Source organism: Leucoraja erinacea, chromosome 7 (genome assembly GCF_028641065.1).
Source record: "Leucoraja erinacea ecotype New England chromosome 7, Leri_hhj_1, whole genome shotgun sequence".
Taxonomy (NCBI): domain Eukaryota; kingdom Metazoa; phylum Chordata; class Chondrichthyes; order Rajiformes; family Rajidae; genus Leucoraja; species Leucoraja erinaceus.
In genome coordinates, this window is record NC_073383.1 from 48,367,708 (window position 1) to 48,391,282 (window position 23,575).

Consider the following 23,575-nt stretch of genomic DNA (forward strand, 5'->3'; position numbering starts at 1 on the left):
TTACCCCTTTTTTTCTTCATAGGAATAAATTTTTCTTGAAGGTTATACAGTATACCCTTAAACGTACACCACTGCTCATGTACCGTCTTATTCTTGAGTCTGCTATCCCAGTCAACTTTGATCAGCTCAGTCCTCATACCTTCATAATCCCCCTTATTTAGACTAAGCACCCTAGCCTGAGTTTCAACCTGCTCCCCTTCTATTTGAATATGGAATTCGACCATATTGTGGTCACTTGTTCCCAACGAGTCCCTAACTATGACATTTTTAATTAATCCTGCTTCATTACACAGGACCAGATCCAAGATTGCCTCCCCCCTTGTCGGTTCTGTGACATACTGTTCTAGGAACCCGTCTCTAATACTTTCTATAAACTCTTCCTCTAGTCTACCCTGCCCAGTTTGGTTTGCCCAATTAATATGAAAATTGAAGTCCCCCATGATTACAGCAGTTCCCTTTTTACATGCGTCAACTATTTGCAGATTTATGTTCTGACTAACAGCGTCACAGCTATTTGGAGGTCTATAAATTACACCCACTAGTGTTTTTTTCCCCTTATTATTCTCTATCTGTACCCAAGCTGTTTCACTATCCTGATCCTTCAACGCAATATCCTTCCTCTCTATTGCCGTTATTCCCTCCCTTATTAAAAGGGCCACCCCTCCTCCCTTTCTTTCCTGTCTATCTTTCCTAATTGTCGAGTACCCCTCTATATTTAACTCCCAGTCCTGATCCCCTTGCAGCCATGTCTCCGTAATGGCCACGATATCATAACTATATATACTTAATTGCACCGTTAATTCATTTATCTTATTACGAATACTCCGTGCATTTAGATAAAGCACTTTCAGATGATTTTTACTACCCTTCCTTTCCGTTTTTGCCCCTTTTACATCTAAAGCTTTATCTTCACACATTCTGTCTCCTGTCACATTTTGACTTTCCGCTTCTACATTTCCTATTACCTCAGGAAAGCAGCCAACATAACCTAGGACCATTTACACTACGGTTAATCTCTCTTCTCTCCTCTCACCGAGCAGAAGATATAAAATCTTGAAAGTATTACCAGATTCAGAAACAGCAACTTCCTTGCTGTTGTGTAGGAAAGAACTGCAGATGCTGGTTTAAATCGAAGGTAGACATAAAATGCTGGAGTAACTCAGCGGGACAGACAGCGTCTCTGGAGAAAAGGAATGGGTGACGTTTCGGGTTGAGACCCTTCTTCAGACTCCTTCATTCTGAAGATTCTGAAGAATCAGTCTGAAAAAGGGTCTCAACCTAAAACGTCACCCATTCCTTCTCTCCAGAGATGCCACTTGTCCCGCTGAGTTACTCCAGCATTTTGTGTCTATCTTCCTTGCTGTTATCAGACACTGAAAGGTCTCCTATTAGGCTAATGGACGAGGTGAAAAAAGAAATCTCTTCCCTCCTGTCCTTTATGGATGACCACTTAATTTAAGGCTATGATTTCTGGTTTAAAATACCCCAGTCAGGGGGGGGGGGGACATTGTTTCTGTATCCACCCTCTCAAATTCCCATCTACGTCTCTCTGTCTCACTCTTCGCCTTGGGCTTTTATTTGAATGGTTTTTATTGATATTGTTCTTATTGCCCTACTTGTTGCATTTTGCTATATTAAAGGCAGATGCTAATTTTATTGAAATTCTTTGAGTGATGTTAACTGTTATTATTTCTGAAGTTTCCCAAGCATACTTCTATCAGCTACAAATGAAGGAAAGCTACAGATTCTGATGCAACAAACAAAACTTTCTGCAAGGCATCACTCCTTTGTCCACAAAGTCTAGCTAAACAAAAATTTATGCTATGCAAGGAAAACCACATTCAAAATCCTATATTCCCCTTGCCAATAATAGTCGACAGACAAAACTGGTTGAAGTATGTGTCACATTTGGATTCACTCTGTTGTGGCTTTGCCGTTTACAGTATATTTCAGCAATAATTTAGATTGCACAAATCAAACTTGCGGACTATAATTAACAAAGCATAACACAGCATGGATTTAATTTTACATCCCTGAAAATGAAACAAAAATTCTAAAAGACTCCTGTGATCAAAATGGGAACTGGGAATGTGAAAGCGCATCAAGTATAATCAAGAAATAGGACATTGAAGAGGGAGACGGGAAGCAAGGAGGAGAGCATTCCAAAAGGTTAGTGTCAAGACGTAGAAGACTTCTTCACTCAACACGGATACCTTCAGAGAAATAAGGCAACAGAAAGAACCATTGGACTGAGTTGATTTTGAATCTAATGCTTTGAAAATGGCAAATAATCAAGAGCATAAAGTGCTGAAAATGCACGATAGGCCTTATAAGCGTTTGAAATACTCCACTTCTTCTATGGTGCCAATGGCAAGCTGTGGGACGCGCAGGAAGAAAAGAAAGTAGGCAGTGCAAGGAGAGCTGGAGTTTACATACGATGGACGTGGAAAGGTGTGAACCAGGGCTTTAGCAGTGATGCAGGTGACTCAATGTTTGAGACAAGTGGTAATGTTTCAGAGATCGAAACAAGTGATGAACACAACTTTAAAGATTAACCAGGGCATATGGACGATCCAGAGTGCAGGTTGGTTAGATAACCAAGGAGGCCAAGGATTGTTTTTCCCTACAATCTCCCTACATAGCTGCTCATTACGCTGGCTATATATTTATTATGCAGTCCCAGCATTCTAATCATTTCCTTCTTATTTCTAAGTTCAACCCATATAACCTCACTGGATGATCCCCCAAAAATATTCTCTCTGAACATTGTTACATGCACCATGATCAAAATGGCAACTCATTTCCTCTCTTACCTGCATCTCTATCACACGTAGCATCTATACCCTGGAATATTGAACTGCAGGTCCTACCCTGCTCCCAGCCATGTTTCTACACCCTCCACACGCTGCACTTTAAAGGTTAAGGGAAAAAAATACAAGTAAAACTGGTTTTCTCCACACCCACACCACCCAACAGCTCGGCTATTTTTACCTCAGACCTTCCACAAGGTTGGATGTTACATTATTGCTGCATATCATTTGTTCATTAAACTGCAAACCAGTTCCAATAAAGGTGGAGTGATGGTGCAATCACTCATCTTTTTAATTCCAATGTTGGGAACATACAGTGCCCTCCATAATGTTTAGGACAAAGACTCATCATCAATTTATTTGCCTCTGTATTTCACAATTTGAGATTTGTAATAGAAAAAAATCACATGTGGTTAAAGTGCACATTGTCAGATTTTATTAAAGGGTATTTTGGTTTCACCATGTAGAAATTACAGCTGTGTTTATACAGTCTCCCCATTTCAGGGCACCATAATGTTCAGGAACATGACTTCATAGGTGTTTGTAATTGCTCAGGTGTGTTTAATTGCTTCTTAATGCAGGTATGAGAGAGCTCTCAGCACAGTCTTTCCCCCAGTCTTTCCATCACCTTTGGAAAATTTTATTGCTGTTTATCAACATGAAGACCAAAGTTATGCCAATGAAAGTCAAAGAAGCCATTATGAGATTGAGAAACAAGAATAGAACTGTTAGAGACATCAGCAAAATCTTAGGCTCACCAAAATCAACTGTTTGGAACATGATTAATAAGAAAGAGAGCACTGGTGAGCTTACTAATCGCAAAGGGACTGGCAGGCGAAGGAAGACCTCCCCAGCTGATGACAAAATAATTCTCTCTATAACAAAGAAAAATCACCAAACACCTGTTCGACAGATCAGAAACACTCTTCAGGAGTCACAATGATCACAGAACACTTCATGAACAGAAATGGAGGCTACACTGCAAGTTAAAAACAGTTTGCCAAGAAGTACTTAAAAGAGCAACCACAGTTATGGAAAAAGGTCTTGTGGACAGGTGAGATAATAATAATAATAATAATCTTATTTATATAGCACATTTTCAGTCAACTTGCATTGACCCCAAAGTGCTTCACATAATTACATTACATTACACACAGGCAAAGGTGGGTGAAGTGTCTTGCCCCAAGGACACAACGACAGTATGCACTCCAAGCAGGATTCGAACCGGCTACCTTCCGGTCGCCAGCCGAACACTTAGCCCATTGTGCCATCTGTCGAGATGAAGATTAACATGTCAGCATGATGGCAAGAGCAAAGTAAGGAGGAGAGAATGAACTACCCAAGATCCAAAGCAAACCACCTCATCTGTGAAACACAGTGGGGGGGGGGGTGTTATGGCCTGGGCATGTATGGTTGCTAAAGGTACTGGCTCACTTATCTTCAATGATGATACAACTGGTGATGGTAGTAGCATAATGAATTCTGAAGTGTATAGTTCCGGTATAGTTCCACCAAATTCCGGTGGCGCTGCGAGTCGGCTGCCTCTCCTGCAGCGGGTTCGTTTGCTTTGATTTTTTTTTTTTTTTTTAAAGTTTGTCCAAAGTATGTTTTAGTGTTTCTCTGTATGTCTTGTGTGGGGGGTGGTGGTGGGAGGGGAGTAGGGGGAAACCGTTTTCAGACAACTACCTCGACGGAGAGGCGACTTCCTTCCTTGTCGCTTCTTCGCCCCCTCCTTGCGGCCTTACAGCTGGTTTGGTGCAGCCTTTCCTGGAGTCGGGCCCAGAGCTTCAGCAGCGGCGCCGCTGGACCTTAGCATCGTGGGCCCAGAGCTTCAGCGGCGGCACAGCGGGGACTGTAACATTGCAGACCCCCTTGCCAGGGGTCGCCAGAGAAGCGCTCCAACCGCTGGCCTGCGGCCTACAACATCTTTGTCCCAAACATTATGGACAAAATGAATAAACATGTAACCAATAATCACATCTGTCGTGCGGACATCAGCCTAGTACAATCTCTACAGTGTTGGTATTGCCTGCTTTCATTTGTTAATTGGATTAGGAATTGTCTCATATATTTCAAATGCTGATCCATACAAACTTTGTACTCAGTTATGTTTCAAAGAAAGATGATTATTTCCAGTTAAACATCTGTAACAACGTTAAGAACAATGTTTTTTGAAAAGTGACCAATAACCAATAACCATATAACAATTACAGCACGGAAACAGAAACATAGAAATTAGGTGCAGGAGTAGGCCATTCGGCCCTTCGAGCCTGCACCGCCATTCAATATGATCATGGCTGATCATCCAACTCAGTATCCCGTACCTGCCTTCTCTCCATACCCCCTGATCCCCTTAGCCACAAGGGCCACATCTAACTCCCTCTTAAATATAGCCAATGAACTGGCCTCAACTACCCACTGTGGCAGAGAGTTCCAGAGATTCACCACTCTCTGCGTGAAAAAAAGTTCTTCTCATCTCGGTTTTAAAGGATTTCCCCTTTATCCTTAAGCTGTGACCCCTTGTCCTGGACTTCCCTAACATCGGGAACAATCTTCCTGCATCTAGCCTGTCCAACCCCTTAAGAATTTTGTAAGTTTCTATAAGATCCCCTCTCAATCTTCTAAATTCTAGAGAGTATAAACCAAGTCTATCCAGTCTTTCTTCATAAGACAGTCCTGACATCCCAGGAATCAGTCTGGTGAACCGTCTCTGCACTCCCTCTATGGCAATAATGTCCTTCCTCAGATTTGGAGACCAAAACCGTACGCAATACTCCAGGTATGGTCTCACCAAGACCCTGTACAACTGCAGTAGAACCTCTGCTCCTATACTCAAATCCTTTTGCAATGAAAGCTAACATACCATTCGCTTTCTTTACTGCCTGCTGCACCTGCATGCCTACCTTCAATGACTGGTGTACCATGACACCCAGTCTCGCTGCATCTCCCCCTTTCCCAATCGGCCACCATTTAGATAATAGTCTGCTTTCCTGTTTTTGCCACCAAAATGGATAACCTCACATTTATCCACATTAAACAGGCCATCTCGGCCCTACAAGTCCGTGCTGAAACAACAGGCTTGATGAGGACCAATAGGCTTGATGAGGACAGGGTGATAAAGGTTATATACATAGAAGAAAGAAAGAAGAGGTGGAACCAGTGGGCTGAGGGAGAGTTGAGAAGGGTAGGAGAAAGTAAGGACTACCTGAAATTAGAGAGGTCAATGTTCATACCGCTGGGGCAGTTTGCACCCCACAAGTATCATAAAATGTGTACAGAAAAATGTGCCCACATGCTCTAACCTCCCGGACCAGCCCACCTTGTGGAACCTTGTCAATGGATCTGCTAGAGTCTATGTATATAACATTTACCACTCTTTCTTCATCAAGCCTTTTGGTCACTCTTCAAAAAAGATTGTTCTTAACGTTGTTACAGATGTTTAACTGGAAATAATCATCTTTCTTTGAAACATAACTGAGTACAAAGCTTATATGGATCAGCATTTCAAATATATGAGACAATCCCTAGTCCAATTAACACATGAAAGCAGGCAATGCCAACACTACAGGGAATGTACAAGACAGATGTCCACCCTACAGATATGATTATTGGTTACACGTTTATTCATTTTTAATGATCTGGGTGTTACTGACAAGGGCCAGCTTTTACTGCCCATCCCTAATCTCTATACCCTCTCACTCTCCCCCACTGAGCAAGTGGGGCTAAACTACACAATTTAACTGCTGCAGTAATTCTAGCTGAAGGACACCTCCATTACCGATGGTGAAGATTTTACAGCATTTGGACCCAGTAATGCGAAGGAAAGGGGATATTTCTAAGTCAGTGAAAACTGCAGAAGTTGGGAAAAATGACATAAAAACAGAAAAAGTTGGAAACAGCAAGTTAGGCAGCATCTCATATACAGTGCCCTCCATAATGTATGGGACAAAGACCCATCATTTATTTATTTACCTCTGTGCTCCACAATTTGAGATTTGTAATATTAAAAAATCACGTCATAGAAACATAGAAATTAGGTGCAGTAGTAGGCCATTCGGCCCTTCGAGCCTGCACCGCCATTCAATATGATCATGGCTGATCATCCAACTCAGTATCCCGTACCTGCCTTCTCTCCATACCTTCTGATCCCCTTGGCCACAAGGGCCACATCTAACTCCCTCTTAAATATAGCCAATGAACTGGCCTCAACTACCCTCTGTGGCAGAGAGTTCCAGAGATTCACCACTCTCTGTGTGAAAAAAGTTCTCCTCATCTCGGTTTTAAAGGATTTCCCCTTTATCCTTAAGCTGTGACCCCTTGTCCTAGACTTCCCCAACATCGGGAACAATCTTCCTGCATCTAGCCTGTCCAACCCCTTAAGAATTTTGTAAGTTTCTATAAGATCCCCTCTCAATCTCCTAAATTCTAGAGAGTATAAACCAAGTCTATCCAGTCTTTCTTCATAAGACAGTCCTGACATCCCAGGAATCAGTCTGGTGAACCTTCTCTGCACTCCCTCTACGGCAATAATGTCCTTCCTCGGATTTGGAGACGAAAACTGCACGCAATACTCCAGGTGTGGTCTCACCAACACCCTGTACAATTGCAGTAGAACCTCCCTGCTCCTATACTCAAATCCTCTTGCTATGAAAGCCAACATACCATTTGCTTTCTTTACTGCCTGCTGCACCTGCATGCCTACCTTCAATGACTGGTGTACCATGACACCCAGGTCTCGCTGCATCTCCCCCTTTCCCACTCGGCCACCATTTAGATAAGTCTGCTTTCCCGTTTTTGCCACCAAAATGGATAACCTCACATTTATCCACATTATACTGCATCTGCCAAACATTTGCCCACTCACCCAGCCTATCCAAGTCACATTGCAGTCTCCTAGCATCCTCCTCACAGCTAACACTGCCCCCCAGCTTAGTGTCATCCGCAAACTTGGAGATATTGCCTTCAATTCCCTCATCCAGATCATTAATATATATTGTAAATAGCTGGGGTCCCAGTACTGAGCCTTGCGGTACCCCACTAGTCACTGCCTGCCATTGTGAAAAGGACCCGTTTACTCCTACTCTTTGCTTCCTGTTTGCCAGCCAGTTCTCTATCCACATCAATACTGAACCCCCAATGCCGTGTGCTTTAAGTTTGTATACTAATCTCTTATGTGGGACCTTGTCGAAAGCCTTCTGGAAGTCCAGATACACCACATCCACTGGTTCTCCCCTATCCACGCTACTAGTTACATCCTCGATGTCGTTAAAGTACACCTTGTCAGGCTTTCATAAAGGGTATTTTTATACATTTTGGTTTCACCATGTAGAAATTACAGCAGTGTTTATACATAGCCCTCCATTTCAGCGCAATGCCTCGACTGGTGAAGGCAAGAATTTCATATACGTTCTGTACCAGCCTATCCACATTAGTTGCCAATTTCAGGGAGCTGCGGATTTGCAAGATCCATCTGTAATCAATTCTCCTAAAGGTTTTGCATTCACTATAACATTTCCTCTTGCATTTGACCTCGCAAAGTACACATCACAGTGCACATTGATGTCCATCCATCATATTCAATTTTTTTCCCTGCTTCCATTGTATTTCTCAAGGCCCTTGTCTGATTTCAGCTTCCGATACCTAACATATACTTCAGAAAAAGTCTTTCACTGTACCTAACAATGACAATAAACGAAACTAGGACCATTTTTCTTCATCAATATCGCCTACAATATCTCTTCTCATTCAAAGCTCCTGAAAGCCTAACAACAATAACTTTCATCTTCACAACATGCTGGTCCTGAACTCAAATCAACTGGCCTTGACAGAACTGCTACATATTAGTGGCGGATTTTCCCTTAAATAGCTGCCTCCAGTCAGATGGAATATCCTTTCGGAATATTTAATCCTAGTGCCAGAGAGGCAAGACCCCATCCTGCAGTCTATGGTCTGGAATAAAGAGTCATCTATTGACTGCTCCAGAGACCCGGATTAAAACAGTAGCTATAGATAATAGATAATAGACAATAGACAATAGGTGCAGGAGGAGGCCATTCGGCCCTTCGAGCCAGCACCGCCATTCAATGTGATCATGGTTGATCATCCACAATCAATGATCAATCCTGCCTTCTCCCCATATCCCCCGACTCCGCTATCTTTAAGGGCCCTATCTAGCTCTCTCTTGAAAGTAACCAGAGAACTGGCCTCCACCGCCCTCCGAGGCGGAGAATTCCACAGACTCACAACTCTCTGTGTGAAAAAGTGTTTCCTCATCTCCGTTCTAAATGGCTTTATGGTCTTGTATAATCCTGATGACCCAAGGTGTTTCCTTCTGCACTGTACCCAATCGGTGTGCACCAAATGGCTGACCCCTCATTCATCCTGTGACTGACTGCAAAATGATACAAGGATATGTACAAAAGCATCCATGGCTAATTTAAATAAAAAGGCAACAGCAACATGGCTAGAGAAATATAATCAGTAACTAGGAAACAGTCATTGTGAATGTTTGTTGGGTGTTAATCCTAACCCTCGAGGGAAATTGTGATGTATAGTACCCATTTTAAATGTGTTCATCTGATTGTAATGCACTAACTAGAAGAGAAAATGGAAGTACATAAAACCATTGGGAATTGTGTGTTGTTAAAATAATGAATGAAAGCCCACCAAGTCTTACCTCCCCATGCTGCCTCAGTCGATTCTTTACTTCCACAACAGGTACATCCAGGTAGATAACCAGGTGAGGAGGCAGGAACTCACAAATGCTGTTCCCTTTTATTTCATTGTAATGGTCAACACCTAAAAAATACCAAACACTGCATAAACATAGTGACTGAGGGCACATACGTTGACAGAGACTTTTAGTTGAAGGAAAATGGCAGTTAGTGAACAGCAAACTTCAAATTAAAACCAAAAATACAGCACCAATTATGCGCCCCCCCCCCCCCTCCGCCCCCTCCGGCATCAGTCTGAAGAACGGTCTCATCCCGAAACGTCGCCTATTCCTTCGCTCCATAGATGCTGCCTCACCCGCTGAGTTTCTCCAGCTATTGTGTCTAGCACCAATTATGATGGTCAATTTTTTTTTAAATGTAACAAACTACAAATGCATATGCGAACACTGACAGAATTGTGTCTGATTTATCTATTATCCAAATGCAAATGATTGTCATCTTAATGTTGAAAACTAATTTCGTCACAGATATTGATAAAAATATTAACGTTATCATTGTGGACTTCATATTATTAAAACCATGGTTAAGAGAAAAGCCCGTCCCACTCTCACGACCTAATTGGCGATCTCTGCCGAGTTTGCCCTCGACTCATACTTGCAGCATGGTCGCCATGAGGTCATAGGTCACTCTTCCTCATGCTCGTGAGTGGTCTCCGCGTACTCCTGGCCTCAAGTAGGTTGCGGCGTTTTTTCCAGCTTGATAAAAAATGTCCACGAGTAAAAAAAAGGTTGGCATGGAAAAAATTGATACTTTTTACTCGTAGGTAGGTCGTGATGGTAGTCGTAGGTAGTCATAGATAGTCATAGGTCGTTAACTGGCCCGAGAAAAAAAATGCAAACATGACATCATTTAATCATGTGATCATTTCCACTCGTAGCTAGTCGTAGTTGGTCTTAGGTGTGGAAGACTGAGGTCGAGGGGGGTCGTAGGAGGTTGTAGACATAGTCGTAGGATGTCATAGACACAGTCGTAGGTCTTTTACTTCGGCGAGTCAACACGACCATGAGATTTTTTTCAACTCGTCTCGGGTCTTCTAAACTCATGGATTAGGTCGTCCAAGTGGGACCGCCCCTAAAGGCAACTACTGAAGATAAATGACCTAAAATGGGAAGTGTGCAATCACGAAGCACCAGCTTGGTCCTGACAAACCATTAAGGGAAACTGTCCAAGAACTGACAGATGATCTAATCATGCAGGAAACAATGTAGGGATGTTACAAAATTTTTAGATGTTAAAAATCAAGCCTGTAATTTATCCCATCAGATAATTCATAAAAAGAACTTTAATTTGATAACCAATTCATTTTCATATCTTCAGTACTAAAAAAGTTATGGTTATTTTCATACTCGGAAATTAGTATCTTGTTCCCTATTGCTTTTCCACTAACTTAACACAAAAGCTGTGATTCAGGAAAGTCAATTGACACAAAAGCCCATAACTTTTTTTTTTAAATTAAGAGAACTGAATGAAATTTTCAGTTATTATAGATCGAAGCGTTCTGAAACAAATATGACATATCTTACTTGGATGACCTGATATTAAAGTATATAATCAGTTCATTACCTAAGTAGCTAATTACAAAACTAACCGTTGTGACGGAAATAGTAATAAACGCCCAGACTGCCTTGAAAATTCAAAAATGTGATATTAACAAGATCAGAACTTTAATATTATTGTATTATATGCTGTAAGTCCGTAACAGACAGGTAAAGAAATTACAATTTCTAGCAATAAACCAAGTCTTTATGGGGAAGATCAGTTGCTAGCTGGTGCATTGGCCTATCATAATCAGTAGCATCATCACACTCCTCAGATTGTGACCAAAAAGCAACTCTGCACGCCTTGTTTTTCCTCAACTTTTCAATTTTGGCATTGTAAACTACAGGTTTTTGCTCTTCAAACCACGCATGACATGCTTTTCTGCCCACTACTTTCCTATTACGAATGTCCTGTAGATCATCACATTTAGAGTAGTCCAAATTCGGATAATCTCTGCGAATGCTGTCTTGTCTTTCTGTCTTTTGATGATTTCTGCTCTCAATTCCTTCTGTTTTTTCTTCTGTCTATTCCTCTGCACTCTCTCCCATTTCAGTGCCTTATGGAGCACCTCCTCCCTACGTTGCTCCTCGATATTATCAAGGAAGTTAACTGTCATTCTTGGGCCCGCATCCTACATGACAAATAACACATGGTGCCATTGAGAGATTTCTGTTTCGATGAGCTAAACATCCCCATTATGCTTTCTTCTTTTTGAGGGCTGAGCGAACTGACGTTGTGATGGACGTCAAGAGGATGCAATGGCAGTAGAGCTCATTCATAGATTTACCCCACTCACTGTTCACAATCCTAATAGCAGCATGATTAGCTGCACACCTGTCACTCAGTGTACTTGTAATGTTGTCTATCATCTTTTGCCTGGTGTCTTGGAAATCCGCTTGCTCATTGAAGTAAGTGTAAGTTTCACACAAATTGCCAACAGTATCGCAAATATGCTGCGTATAGTCCTCAGCAGTTCCACCAGCCAATTCATCGACTGCTGCAGAAAGGCATTCATTTGTGGTGGTGAAGTGTACACTGTTAATATGAGTCTCTTCTTGGGTGGTTGCATCAAAACCAATAGTCAAATCCGTTGTTGCTGCTGTCTGTAACTCAGCAACAGCTCCCAATTCTCAGGCCACAAGTTCAACTGCACTGCGTTGAGGAACACTATCCAGATCAAGTTCACTCCGCTTGTGCAACTGGCTTATCAGGATTGGAATGTTTGCTATGGGAGTTTTGTTTATAATAGTCAAACACATGCATCCTTGTTGTTGAGGAGTAAGTCTTCTGGTCCACCTTTGACTTGACAACACTGGCAGCCTGCAGAGTTTCGATTGTTTCTTTGAGGCCAAGATTGTCAAATTCGGGTGTCTCACATCCTCTACCCTGTCCTTTCATTTTTCCTGAACTTTTCTGCACTGGTGAATTGAAACAATTTTCCTCTTTTTCTTACTGTCACAAAACTTGAGCAATTGTCTGTGTGCTTTTTAAAATTTCAAAAACGCTGCCTGGGTTTCAGCAAGCTCTTGTGCCAAAGTATTCCCACGTAATTTGGTTTTGAGTTCCTGAATTTTCCTGTCCTTCAAATCTATTTGGGTTTGCTTTCTCTTTAAGGTTTGATTAACTACACGATTAACTACACGTTTGGGAGTTTTCAACTGTGCCCAAGAAATGGTCTTTGTGCGATACTTTAGTGCAAGAGCGACCTCGGATGTAGACAGAAAGTTTAGTCTTTTCTTCATTTTCTGTTTCCTTGGTGTAAGACTTAGAAGTTCTCTGTTACAGCTTGTTGAAACACTAGATGTCGATGGCATTGGTTCAGGAGAGGCAGAAGCTGTTATTGGTGTTGCTAGATTCAGTGGAGGATGCAGGCTATGACTGTCATCACCAATGTCCTCAGTGTCTTGAAATATGGACACTTGACTTTCGGCATATGTCAAGGATTCAGGATCATGAGCACCAAGTGGTGGAATGTCATCTAAAGAAATGTGTTGACTGCCTTCTAGCAGTTTAAAAGTTTAATCACAAATTTCCGTAAATGTTTCAAGTTCCTTGGGATTGCTGAGTTTTTTAAAAAACTTAATGAGAATCTTCACCCTTCAGTTAACAACAGCAAATGAATAGCCTTCTGCATCCGACAAAGAAAAATGTGAACTCAGCCGTCTCTCAGTTTCAGACCGACTTTTCCCAAACTAGGTATACAAGTACAAGATGCGTCCATTTTTAAGATCCCTCTTAGAATCGGGCATGACAGAGAAACTCACTTCAAGGTGAGCTCTAGCTATGTCAGGCTGGGCATTTGGATTGAACATTTTGCATTTCTTCTTCAGAAGCATCTGAAAAGTGTAAAGAAAAATGTAAAGAAACTGAATAGCATTAAGTAGAAAAATGGTTTTATTTGCAGTTTTAGAAAAATGATTTTGTTCAACAAAATGCCCAACACAAGTTAAACGGTAAAACAAATAATAAATACCCAACAAAAAAATCATATTCATCAGTGATCCATGATCAGTATTATCATACTAAATATCTGACTAAACACTATGTACTGTAGACGTTTTTAGTCAGATATTTAGTATGAAAATATTGATCATGGAGAGACAATAACACAAAATATAGATAATTTAGATGTTCTTATGACATGATTGTGCATAAAATAATGAATTTGATTATCTTGAGAGTGGATGTTTGTGGATTATGATACAGAGATCGGATTGTGACCGCCACCATGATTTTGCTCACACTCACAGCCGACAGGCAGTATGATATCAGGGCCAAAATAACATATTTCGCATCATCAGATTAAAATGAAATTACACCAAAATCTAGATAAGATTAAGATTCAGATTCAACTTTAATTGTCATTGTCAGTGTACAGTACAGAGACAACGAAATGCAGAAACGAAGATAAGATGTTAAATAAACGTCCTGCAGTACATACCTTTTGATTTGTCCTGAACTTGCTATCCGTAACTTTGAAGGCATTGAAGTTGGGCCCAACTTTCATCCAGCGATTCAATAGTCAAGCAACGTTTTGAAAAAAATCACGAATGGGATGACAGAACGAAATTTCCTCATAAGTTTGTTGTATGAAGAAATCCCTCCTGACAACCAATAAAAACCTGCATTTACCCAACCCCCACAGGGTCTCGTGTCGCACGCACAGGCAGTGGGCCGATCTAGAGTGCCACTGATGGCAGGAATTTGTAACAACGCTAAACAATGTATACGTAGTTCAGATTGATTCATTCTGATGCAATGTGCAAGATCTAGACCGGGACAAACTGCGGCCCCTGTGCCGAATATGGCCCGTAACCCAAAATCATCCGGCCCGCAGGAGTATTTTTTTTCCCCGTAATCATCTGGCCCGCAGACTTCCATCATCTCCGGTGCCTCCCGGGCCCGAGGCCGCATGGCGCAGGTGTGGTGACGCAAGGCGGCCTGCGCTGGCAGCCACAATGGAGAGGCCACAGAGCAGCGCCGAGCTCTGGCTGCAACACATCCTGCGTAAATCCGCCGGCACAGCCGTGCACCTTCTGTGTCTAGGCTTCACTGTCGGGATCGGGGTCGTCAATAGGCCGGGGACGAGTGAGTGTGAGTATTTGAGCCACTGCCTTCAGGATAGAGCTAAGACAATGGTCCGTTGGTGCGCCATATTCGTGAGCGCTCGTAACTAGGGGACAGTGCTCCGGATGGCGTCTTCGGAGGGGCGGGATCTATGTGAATACGTGGTTTGATGCTTGACATCCGGGGCGGGATCCATGTGTACACGTGATAGATGTGGCCCGGCATCCGCTCACAGACATGCGTCCTGGCCCCTATGCAGAACAAGGTTGTCGACACCTGATCTAGACAGGCTATGATATTGTAAGCCACTTAATCTTATTTGCTTTATTTGTCCATTTTCCTCAAGGTTGAGTGGCACAGCTGCATTTTATACTTTTTACTTCCTGTAGTCTTAGAACATGGTTTTCCCCCAGGATTGGAGCAATCTAACGTTGGGAGTTTAGTTAAGAATACAAAAGGCAGTCTGAATGGTACCCTGCTCATGGCCACAGTTTTCTCAAAAGAGATCAAGAGATCAACTTGCATGAAAATAAAACGGGCTGACTATGCAAGTGGTCACCCGAACTGCTGAGAAGGATCATCTTTTACAGCCCTTGGTTTAACAAACATACTGTCACTTACAGCAGTGAATAAAGACTTGCTACAGGACTAGGACAATAAATGTAGGCAACTTGCTGCCTAATTGTGAAAAGGAATACAAGACTGAGGAAGAAATATATCCTTCAAATCAATGACAAGCACCTCAAGTTATGCAATAATTCTTTCTGAGATCATTTGGTACCTCTCCATCTTTATTATAACTTTGAGACCAGAGCTGTTCATCAAACTACATATCTCAACCAAGCAAGATAGACATAAAATGCTGGAGTAACTCAGCAGGACTGGCAGCATCTCTGGAGAGAATGAATGGGTGACGTTTTTGGTCTAAACCCTTCTTCAGACTGAGAGTCAGGGGAAAAGCAAATAAGAGATATAGATGGGAATGTAGAGAGATATAGAACAAATGAACAAAAGTTATGCAAGGAGGAGGTATAGGGACAGGTGTTGCATCTCCTGCGGTTGCAGGGGAAGATACCTGGGGAGGCAGTGGTTTGGGTGGGAAGCTATGCATTAACCAGGGAGTTGCGGAAGGCGGAAATGGTTGGAGATGAAAAGATGTGATTAGTGGTGGGCACCCGTTGGAGGTGGCGAAAATGTCGGAGGATTGTGTGTTGTGTGCGGTGGCTAATGGGATGAAATGTAAGGACTAGGGGGACTTTGTTCCGATTGCGACGGGGGGGGGGGGGGGGGGGGGGGGAAGAGGGAGCAAAAGCAGATCTGCAGGGTACTAAGGAGACCCGTATGAGGTCCTCATCTATGATGGAAGAGGGGAACCCCCCTTCCCTAAAGAATGAGGACATCTCCGATGTCTTGGTATGGAACATCTCATCTTGGGCAAAGATGTGGCGTAGACAGAGGAATTGGGAGATTGGGATAGTCTTTATGGGAAGCAAGGTGGGAAGAACTGCAGTCAAGTTAGTTATGGGAGTCAGTGGGTTCGTAATAAACGTCAGTTGATAGTGTATCTTCTGTGATGGAGACCTAGAAAGATCTAGAAAGCGGAGGGCGGTGTTGGAGATGGTCCAAGTGAATTTGAGTGCAGGATGTAAATTGGTAGTGAAGTTAATGAAGTCCAAGAGTTCTGCATAGGTGCAGGAAGCAGCACTGATGCAGTTGTCAATGTAACGGAGATAGAGTTTGGGTTAGGGCCAGTGTACGCCTGGAACAGAGATTGTTCAACATACCCTATAAAGAGGCAAGCATAACTGGGGTCCATGTGAGAGTCCATTGCTTTGATTTGGATGAAGTGGGAGGAGTCGAAGGAGAAGTTGTTACAGGCAAGGACCAGCTCTGCTAGGCGGAGGTGAGTGTTAGTAGAGGGAGCAAGACCATGTTCAACCAAGCAAGACTGTTCAAGTAGTGGTAGAATGGCAATTTATGAGAGGTGGCATTCCACATGGAACAATATTGGAACTGTTTTTTAGTACTATTTGCTTGGACTGGGAATTTAAAAAAAAAAAAATTCAGAGTTGTAGATGTTGCCTAATTGAGAAGGGGTTAATACAGAGGAATACAGAGGAATAAATGGACTGATTAACGCATGTGCGGGAAAGATAGATCGTTTCAACATTGTGGCATGGAACTGTAACTTCTGATGCTTGCACACAGGGCAACGTTTTAGGCGCTTCCAGCATCACAGACCTGCAGTAATATCTATAGAGCGAGATAGACAAAAATGCTGGAGAAACTCAGCGGGTAAGGCAGCCTCTATGGAGCTGAAATTCAGTGGGTGAGGCAGCATCTATGGTGCTGAAATTCAGCGAGTGAGGCAGCATCTCCATAGATGCTGTTTCCAGCATTTTTATCTACCTTTGATTTTTCCAGCATCTGCAGTTCTTTCTTAAACACGATCTGTAGTAATAAATAGCGAGGCAAATAGTGCAATAAACAAAATGGTGTTGCTGTTTCTCCTCGGTAATAATTTAATGTAACGAATGAAGAGACTTTCTTGCAAAAGGTGCAACTTACATTCCTTCCGGATATATCCTTGTTTGTACATCGCTTCCAGAAAAACATAATCACTGTACGGAGAACGTTCCAACACTACACCTTGACCTGTTGATATAGAAAGAAACAAAAGATCAAAATGTGTTTATCATTTTAATTGACAAGTGTGCATGTCAGCAAGTGTGTGGGTTTTAGGGGGTGGATCTGTATCTGTGCAAATCCACATGGTATGTCATCAATGTGTCTATGGCGTTGAAAGCCGATAGATGACCTTGCATAATGAGTGTTTAAACTTTATTATCATGTGGTATCTGATGCTGCCCATGGGCCTTCCATCAACTAGGTCTAGGTTTTTCACATCAGAGGCCTGTGGCATGCCAGAAATAAATTATTTCAAGTCAAGTCAAGTCAAGTTTATTTGTCACATACACATACGAGATGTGCAGTGAAATGAAATTGGCAATGCTCGCGGACTTTTGTGCAAAAAGACAAACAACCAAACAAACTATAAACACAATCATCACACACATATTCTTTTTCATAATAAATAATGGAAGGAAAAACATTCAGTAGTGTTAGTCCCTGGTGAGAAAGGCGTTTACAGTCCGAATGGCCTCTGGGAAGAAACTCCTTCTCAACCTCTCCGTTCACACCGCATGGCAACGGAGGCGTTTGCCTGACCGTAGCAGCTGGAACAGTCCATTGCAGGGGTGGAAGAGGTCTCTCATGATATTGTTGGCTCTGGAGTTGCACCTCCTGATGTATAGTTCCGGCAGGGGTGTGAGTGAAGTTCCCATAGTGCGTTCGGCTGAACGCAGTACTCTCTGCAGAGCCTTCTTGTCCTTGGCAGAGCAATTCCCAAACCAGATGCTAATGTTCCCGGACAAGATGCTTTCCACCGCCGCTGCGTAGAAGCACTGGAGGATCCTCAGAGACACTCTGAATTTCCTCAATTGCCTGAGGTGGTAAAGGCGCCTCCTTGCTTTACTCACGAGTGCTGAGGCGTGTGATGCCCATGTCATATCCTCGGAGATGTGGACTCCCAGATATTTAAAACAGATCACCTTATCCACAGGATCCCCATTTATCCTCAATGGAGTGTACACCCTCGGATGATGTGCCCTCCTAAAGTCCATGATCAGCTCCTTCGTTTTTTTGATGTTCAAGAGGAGGCTGTTATCCTGGCACCAGAGTGCTAGATCAGCCACCTCCTCCCGGTAGGCCTTCTCGTCGTTGTCTGAGATCAGGCCCACCACCACAGTGTCATCAGCAAACTTAATTATTGAGTTGGAGCTAAACCTAGCCACACAGTCATGTGTGTACAGGGAGTACAATAGGGGGCTGAGGACGCAACCCTGGGGCGATCCTGTGCTCAGGGTGAGGGACTTCGATGCATTTCCTCCCATCTTGACTACCTGGGGCCTGGCAGTGAGAAAGTCCAGGACCCAGGCACACAGGGAGGTGTTGAGCCCCAATTCCATTAGCTTCCCGGCCAGTCTGGTGGGGACTATCGTGTTGAAGGCTGAACTGTAGTCTATGAACAGCATCCTCACGTAGCCCCCCTTCTGGCTGTCCAGATGGGAGAGAGCGGTGTGCAAGACCTGGGAGACCGCATCGTCCGTGGATCTGTTCGGACGGTATGCGAACTGCAACGGGTCCATGTTCCGAGGGAGGAAGGCGCAGATGTGTTTCTTCACCAGCATCTCAAAACATTTTATATTTGTAGTTTTGCTGGTTACAGTTCTTCAGGTGCAGGCCCGTCCCTGGTTACGAATGATTAGCCAATGACACCTCGTACATGCAAATAAGTTCCTGTGAATATTATTCAATTGAAAGGAAAACCAGTCTTGCGGGGAAAAAAAAAAAACTGTTTCCATGTAACCTCCCTGCAGTGATAAGACACCATTGTTTGAGAACACAGGCTGCTTGTTTTACCACAGCTGCTCACTTGTGAGAGTTGCTTTTCAAATTGACAAGCAATTGCTTCTACTGTCAGTCTGATGACGAGTCCTAACCAAAAGCGGCCCGACCTGAAGCACTCACTTTCCATGTTCTCTAAAGATGCTGCGTGACCCAGCACTTTGGGTCTTTTTTGCGCTTCCATCGATATTTGTGCCACAAAATTCTATTAAACAATGTAACGGTTATTGATACTTCAAGCGATGGAAACTAGCCAATGAGTGTGATGGGAAATCCTGATCCAGTATTACTCTAGTATTACTCTACCAGGCAGGTGAAGACAAACAAATGTTAATTGGCCCTGATTAATACCACTCATTACCATACTGTGGATGAATGGTTACCGAATCAAGTAATTTTGCATATTTTCTGCCATATAAAATTGACATATACATGTCTGCAAGAACAGCACCCTTTTATCGCCTGGATTTTTTTTTAATGTCAAGGGTTTCTGACTTTGTCACCATTTCAGCCAATGAACTCCAGGACTCTCTCTGCCATTCTAAATTGAACTACACTGCTCCGGCTAATCTTTATAAAATTTACATTGAAACATTCCTGCATTTGTTGCAAGCACCTCCAATTTATAAATGAAGGAGCTTGCTTACCAATGCCCATTTTTTCCTGGTGCCACTGCAGGTGGCCAATATTGTTGGTTCTCTGCACAATCAAGTTGGGCAAGTCTATGCCTTGTAGAGATTGAAGCAGAAAGCCACCCATGCATGCTTTGACATGGGGCAAAACTGGGACAGAGATTTATCAGAAATCCTGATTAAAAATAGTACACAATATGTTAATGGTGGTGTACAAAATCTTGAGGGGTATTAATAGGGTGAATGCACAGAGTCTTTTACCCAGGATGGGGGAATCATGAACAAGAGGACATAGGTTTAAGGTAAGACGGGAACGATTTAATTAGAACACAATGGGCATCTTTTTCCACTCAGTTGGTGGCGAGTATATGGAGTGAGCTGCCAGAGGAGGTAATTGAGACGGGTACAATAACAAAATTTAAAATACACTTGGGCAACTACATAGATGGGAAAGATTTAGAGGAATATGTACCAAATGGGGGTCAAAGGGACTCGCTTAGGCGAGGTATCATGGTCAGCATGGGCGAGTTGGGCCAAAGGGCCCGTTTCCATGCAGTATGACTCTATGATCAGATAAAAGGCAAACCAAATAGAAAAAACTGTCACGAGGCTAGCTGACCCATTTTACCTATGCAAATCTCTGAGATTAATCCAATTTGTTCCACACTCCTGTAGCCTCCTGTTTTCCTTCACATATTCACCCAATTTATTTTAGAAAGCTCAACTAAATGTGCATCTACCCCAGTTTTAGGCAAATAATTTTACTGTTTGCTGCATAAAAAGGTTACTGCTCAATTCTACATCATCTGTCAAGCACCTAAAGCCTCTCATATTGTAAATTATATTCACATTTAATAAAATCTAAACTTTATTTACATTTGATGGACACAAAGTGCTGGAGAATCTCAGCAGATCAGGCAGCATCTCTGGAGAAAAAGCTGGGTGACGTTTTGGGTCGGGACCTTCCTTCAGTCTGAAGAAAATACTTTCAAGAGGGAGCTAGATAGGGCTCTTAAAGATAGTGGAATCAGGGGATATGGGGAGAAGGCAGAAACGAGATACTGATTGGGGATGATCAGCCATGATCACATTAAATGGCTCGTAGGGCCGAATGGCCTGCTCCTGAACCTATTGAAGAAGATTCCCGACCTGAAATGTCACCCAGCTTTTCACTCCAGAGATACTGCCTGATCCACTGAGTTACTCCAGCACTTTGTGTCCATCTCTGGTATAAATCTGCATCTACATTTACTCGGTTAGTTTTTTTCTGCAAGAAATCCGCACCTGTCGCGAGGAGGTGCTCCAGTGCATCCGAGTACTGCAGCGTGCGAACGTGGTACATCCAGGCTTGCAGCCGATAGGAATTGCCATCCGGAGATTTGGGATCGGTGTAGAACTTTTCCACACTGCAGTTACCATGAAATTGAGCACTTAGCTGCTCGCCGTCACTAGTCTTCAAGTCCCAGTAATTGATAGTAACCTCTGGGATGTACAACATGTCTATAAAAAAGCAAATTTGTGATAAATTGGAGGAAACATTGTAATAAAATGCAAGATAACGCCTTGTACAAGAATCACATATTTAGGGTTAAAGAATAGGAAAAAATATTGGTTCACAATGAAATATCAGATTGTAATTACATGATTTAGACACGTTTCACATGGAAGGAGATGGGTAACAGGCAGCAGGGCAGGTGAATCTTAGCAGTTCCTGGCCCCTGCTGCATCTTGGTTGTTCACTTGACCTGGTAGTTAAAATGAGGAAGGCAAAGCTCTACAGAAAATGCTGTTTCACCTCTTCTTTTCACTACGAGATTGTGCACCTGCTTTTAAGGTCAATTTCAGGGACGAGGGAAGACCCTGACTCAATTACTGATTCACACCACCCATAAACATCTGTAGGAAGGTACTGCAGGTGCTAGTTTACACTAAAGATAGACACAAAATGCTGGAGTGACTCAGCCGGACAGGCAGCATCTCTGGATAAAAGGAATGGATGACAGTTCGGGTCGAGACCCTTCTTCAGACTGACGTTTCGGGTCAAGACCCTTCTTCTGAAGTCTGAAGAAGGGTCTCAACCCAAAATGTTACTCATGAACTCATCAACCCAACAGTATGAAATCATGCAGCACGATAGGTGTTTTACAGTATAAACTTTATACTTTAGAAATACAGCACAGAAACAGGCTCTTCAGCCCACCAAGACCGCGCCAAACAGCGATCAGCCCATACACTATCCAAATATCCGAATCTGAATGCACCAAGTAGTGAAAGGCTTAGATAGAGTGGATGTGGAGAGGATGTTTCCACTTGTGGGAGAATCTAGAACTAGAGGTCATAGCCTCTGAATTGAAGGACGTTCCTTTAGGAAGGAGATGGAAAGGAATTTTTTTTAGTCAGAGGGTGGTGAATATGTGGAATTCTTTGCCACAAAAGGCTGTGGAGGCCATGTCAATGGATATTTTTAAGGCAGAGATAGATTCTTAATTAGTCTGTGTATCAAGGGTTATGGGGAGGCATGAGAATGGATTTGGTGGGAGAGATAGGTCAGCCATGATTGAATGGCAGAGTAGACTTGATGGGCCGAATAACGTAATTTTGCTCCTATCACTTGTGACCTTATCCTACACACAAGGGACAATTTTACAATTTAAAGAAGCCAATTAACCGACAAACCTGTACGTCTTTGGAATGTGGGAGGAAACCGGAACACCCAGAGAAAACCCACGTGGTCACAGCAAGAACATACAAGCTCTGCAGACAGCACCCGCATTCAGGATCAAACCCGGGTCTCTGGAGCTGTAAGGCAACAACTCTACTGATGCGCCACTGTGCCGCCCCCACTTCCGCCCAACTTCTGAAGGGCGGATGGTAAAACAAAATAATTTTTCTCATCACGAGTCCCAGTTTTTGAAAATCAAATCACTCTTTTCTAATTCTAACAAGACATTTACACTCTCTCCACAAATGCTGTGTGACCTGCTAAGTGTGATAGGTATTTTCTGTTTTTAACCACAACCCTATGTGCCACACCAATGCCTAATCTATTGACTGATTGAAAGATACAGCATGGAAACAGGCTCATCAGCGCACCAAATCACACCGACCATCAATCATCCATTCACACTAGTTTTATGTTATCCCTTTTTTGGAAATAAGCTTCACGGCTCTCCACTTAACATTTTATTATCTCTGCAAAATTCAATCAAATTGCACAGACAAGATATTCCTTTAACAAATCATGTTGATTATCTTTAAATAATTTGTGCCTTTTTCCAAGTGTAGATTAATCCTGTCTCTGAGAGATTTTTCCAATAACTTCCTTCCCTCTGATGTCAGACTCACAAGCCTGAGAGTATCTGGCTCATCACTGCTTCTCTACCAGAATAAAGGTGCAAAATTAACTGCACTTGCGTCATCTGGAGCCTCAGCAATTGCTAATAATGATTGGAGAGTCACAGAATTGCAGCTTCATAACTCCAGAGACGTAGGTTCATTCCTGACAGGTGTGTGGAGCTTGCACATTCTCCATTTGACTGTGTGAGTTTCCTCCGTGTGGGTTAGTAGGTTAATTGGCTGCTGTAAATTGCTCTCAGTGTATTGGTGAGTGGTAGAATCTGGGGAGAGAAGATGGGAAAGTGGGAAGAATAATAAAATGGGATTAATGAAATATTAATATAAATGGGTGGCTAATCGTGAGTGCAGACGGATGGCTGAAGGAGCTATTTCAGTGCTGTATTTCTGTATGTTTCTATTTTTTTTAAACACTTCTGGGCCTCAATCTCTTCCCTTGCCTCCCACAACAGCCAGGGATATATTTAAATGT

General features: G+C 42.7%; 1 protein-coding gene across 1 annotated transcript in view; it reads right to left on the reverse strand.

Moving 5' to 3' along the window:
• ndufa10 (NADH:ubiquinone oxidoreductase subunit A10) overlaps positions 1 to 23,575 on the reverse strand; it is an 80,909-nt gene that overhangs the window by 46,210 nt on the left and 11,124 nt on the right. The window contains exons 3-5 of the mRNA XM_055638515.1: positions 21,034 to 21,249; positions 17,219 to 17,305; positions 9,487 to 9,608 (exon numbers count right to left, since the gene is read on the reverse strand). Of these exons, the coding sequence (XP_055494490.1) occupies positions 9,487 to 9,608; positions 17,219 to 17,305; positions 21,034 to 21,249 (425 nt within the window). The remainder of the gene's footprint in view (positions 1 to 9,486; positions 9,609 to 17,218; positions 17,306 to 21,033; positions 21,250 to 23,575) is intronic.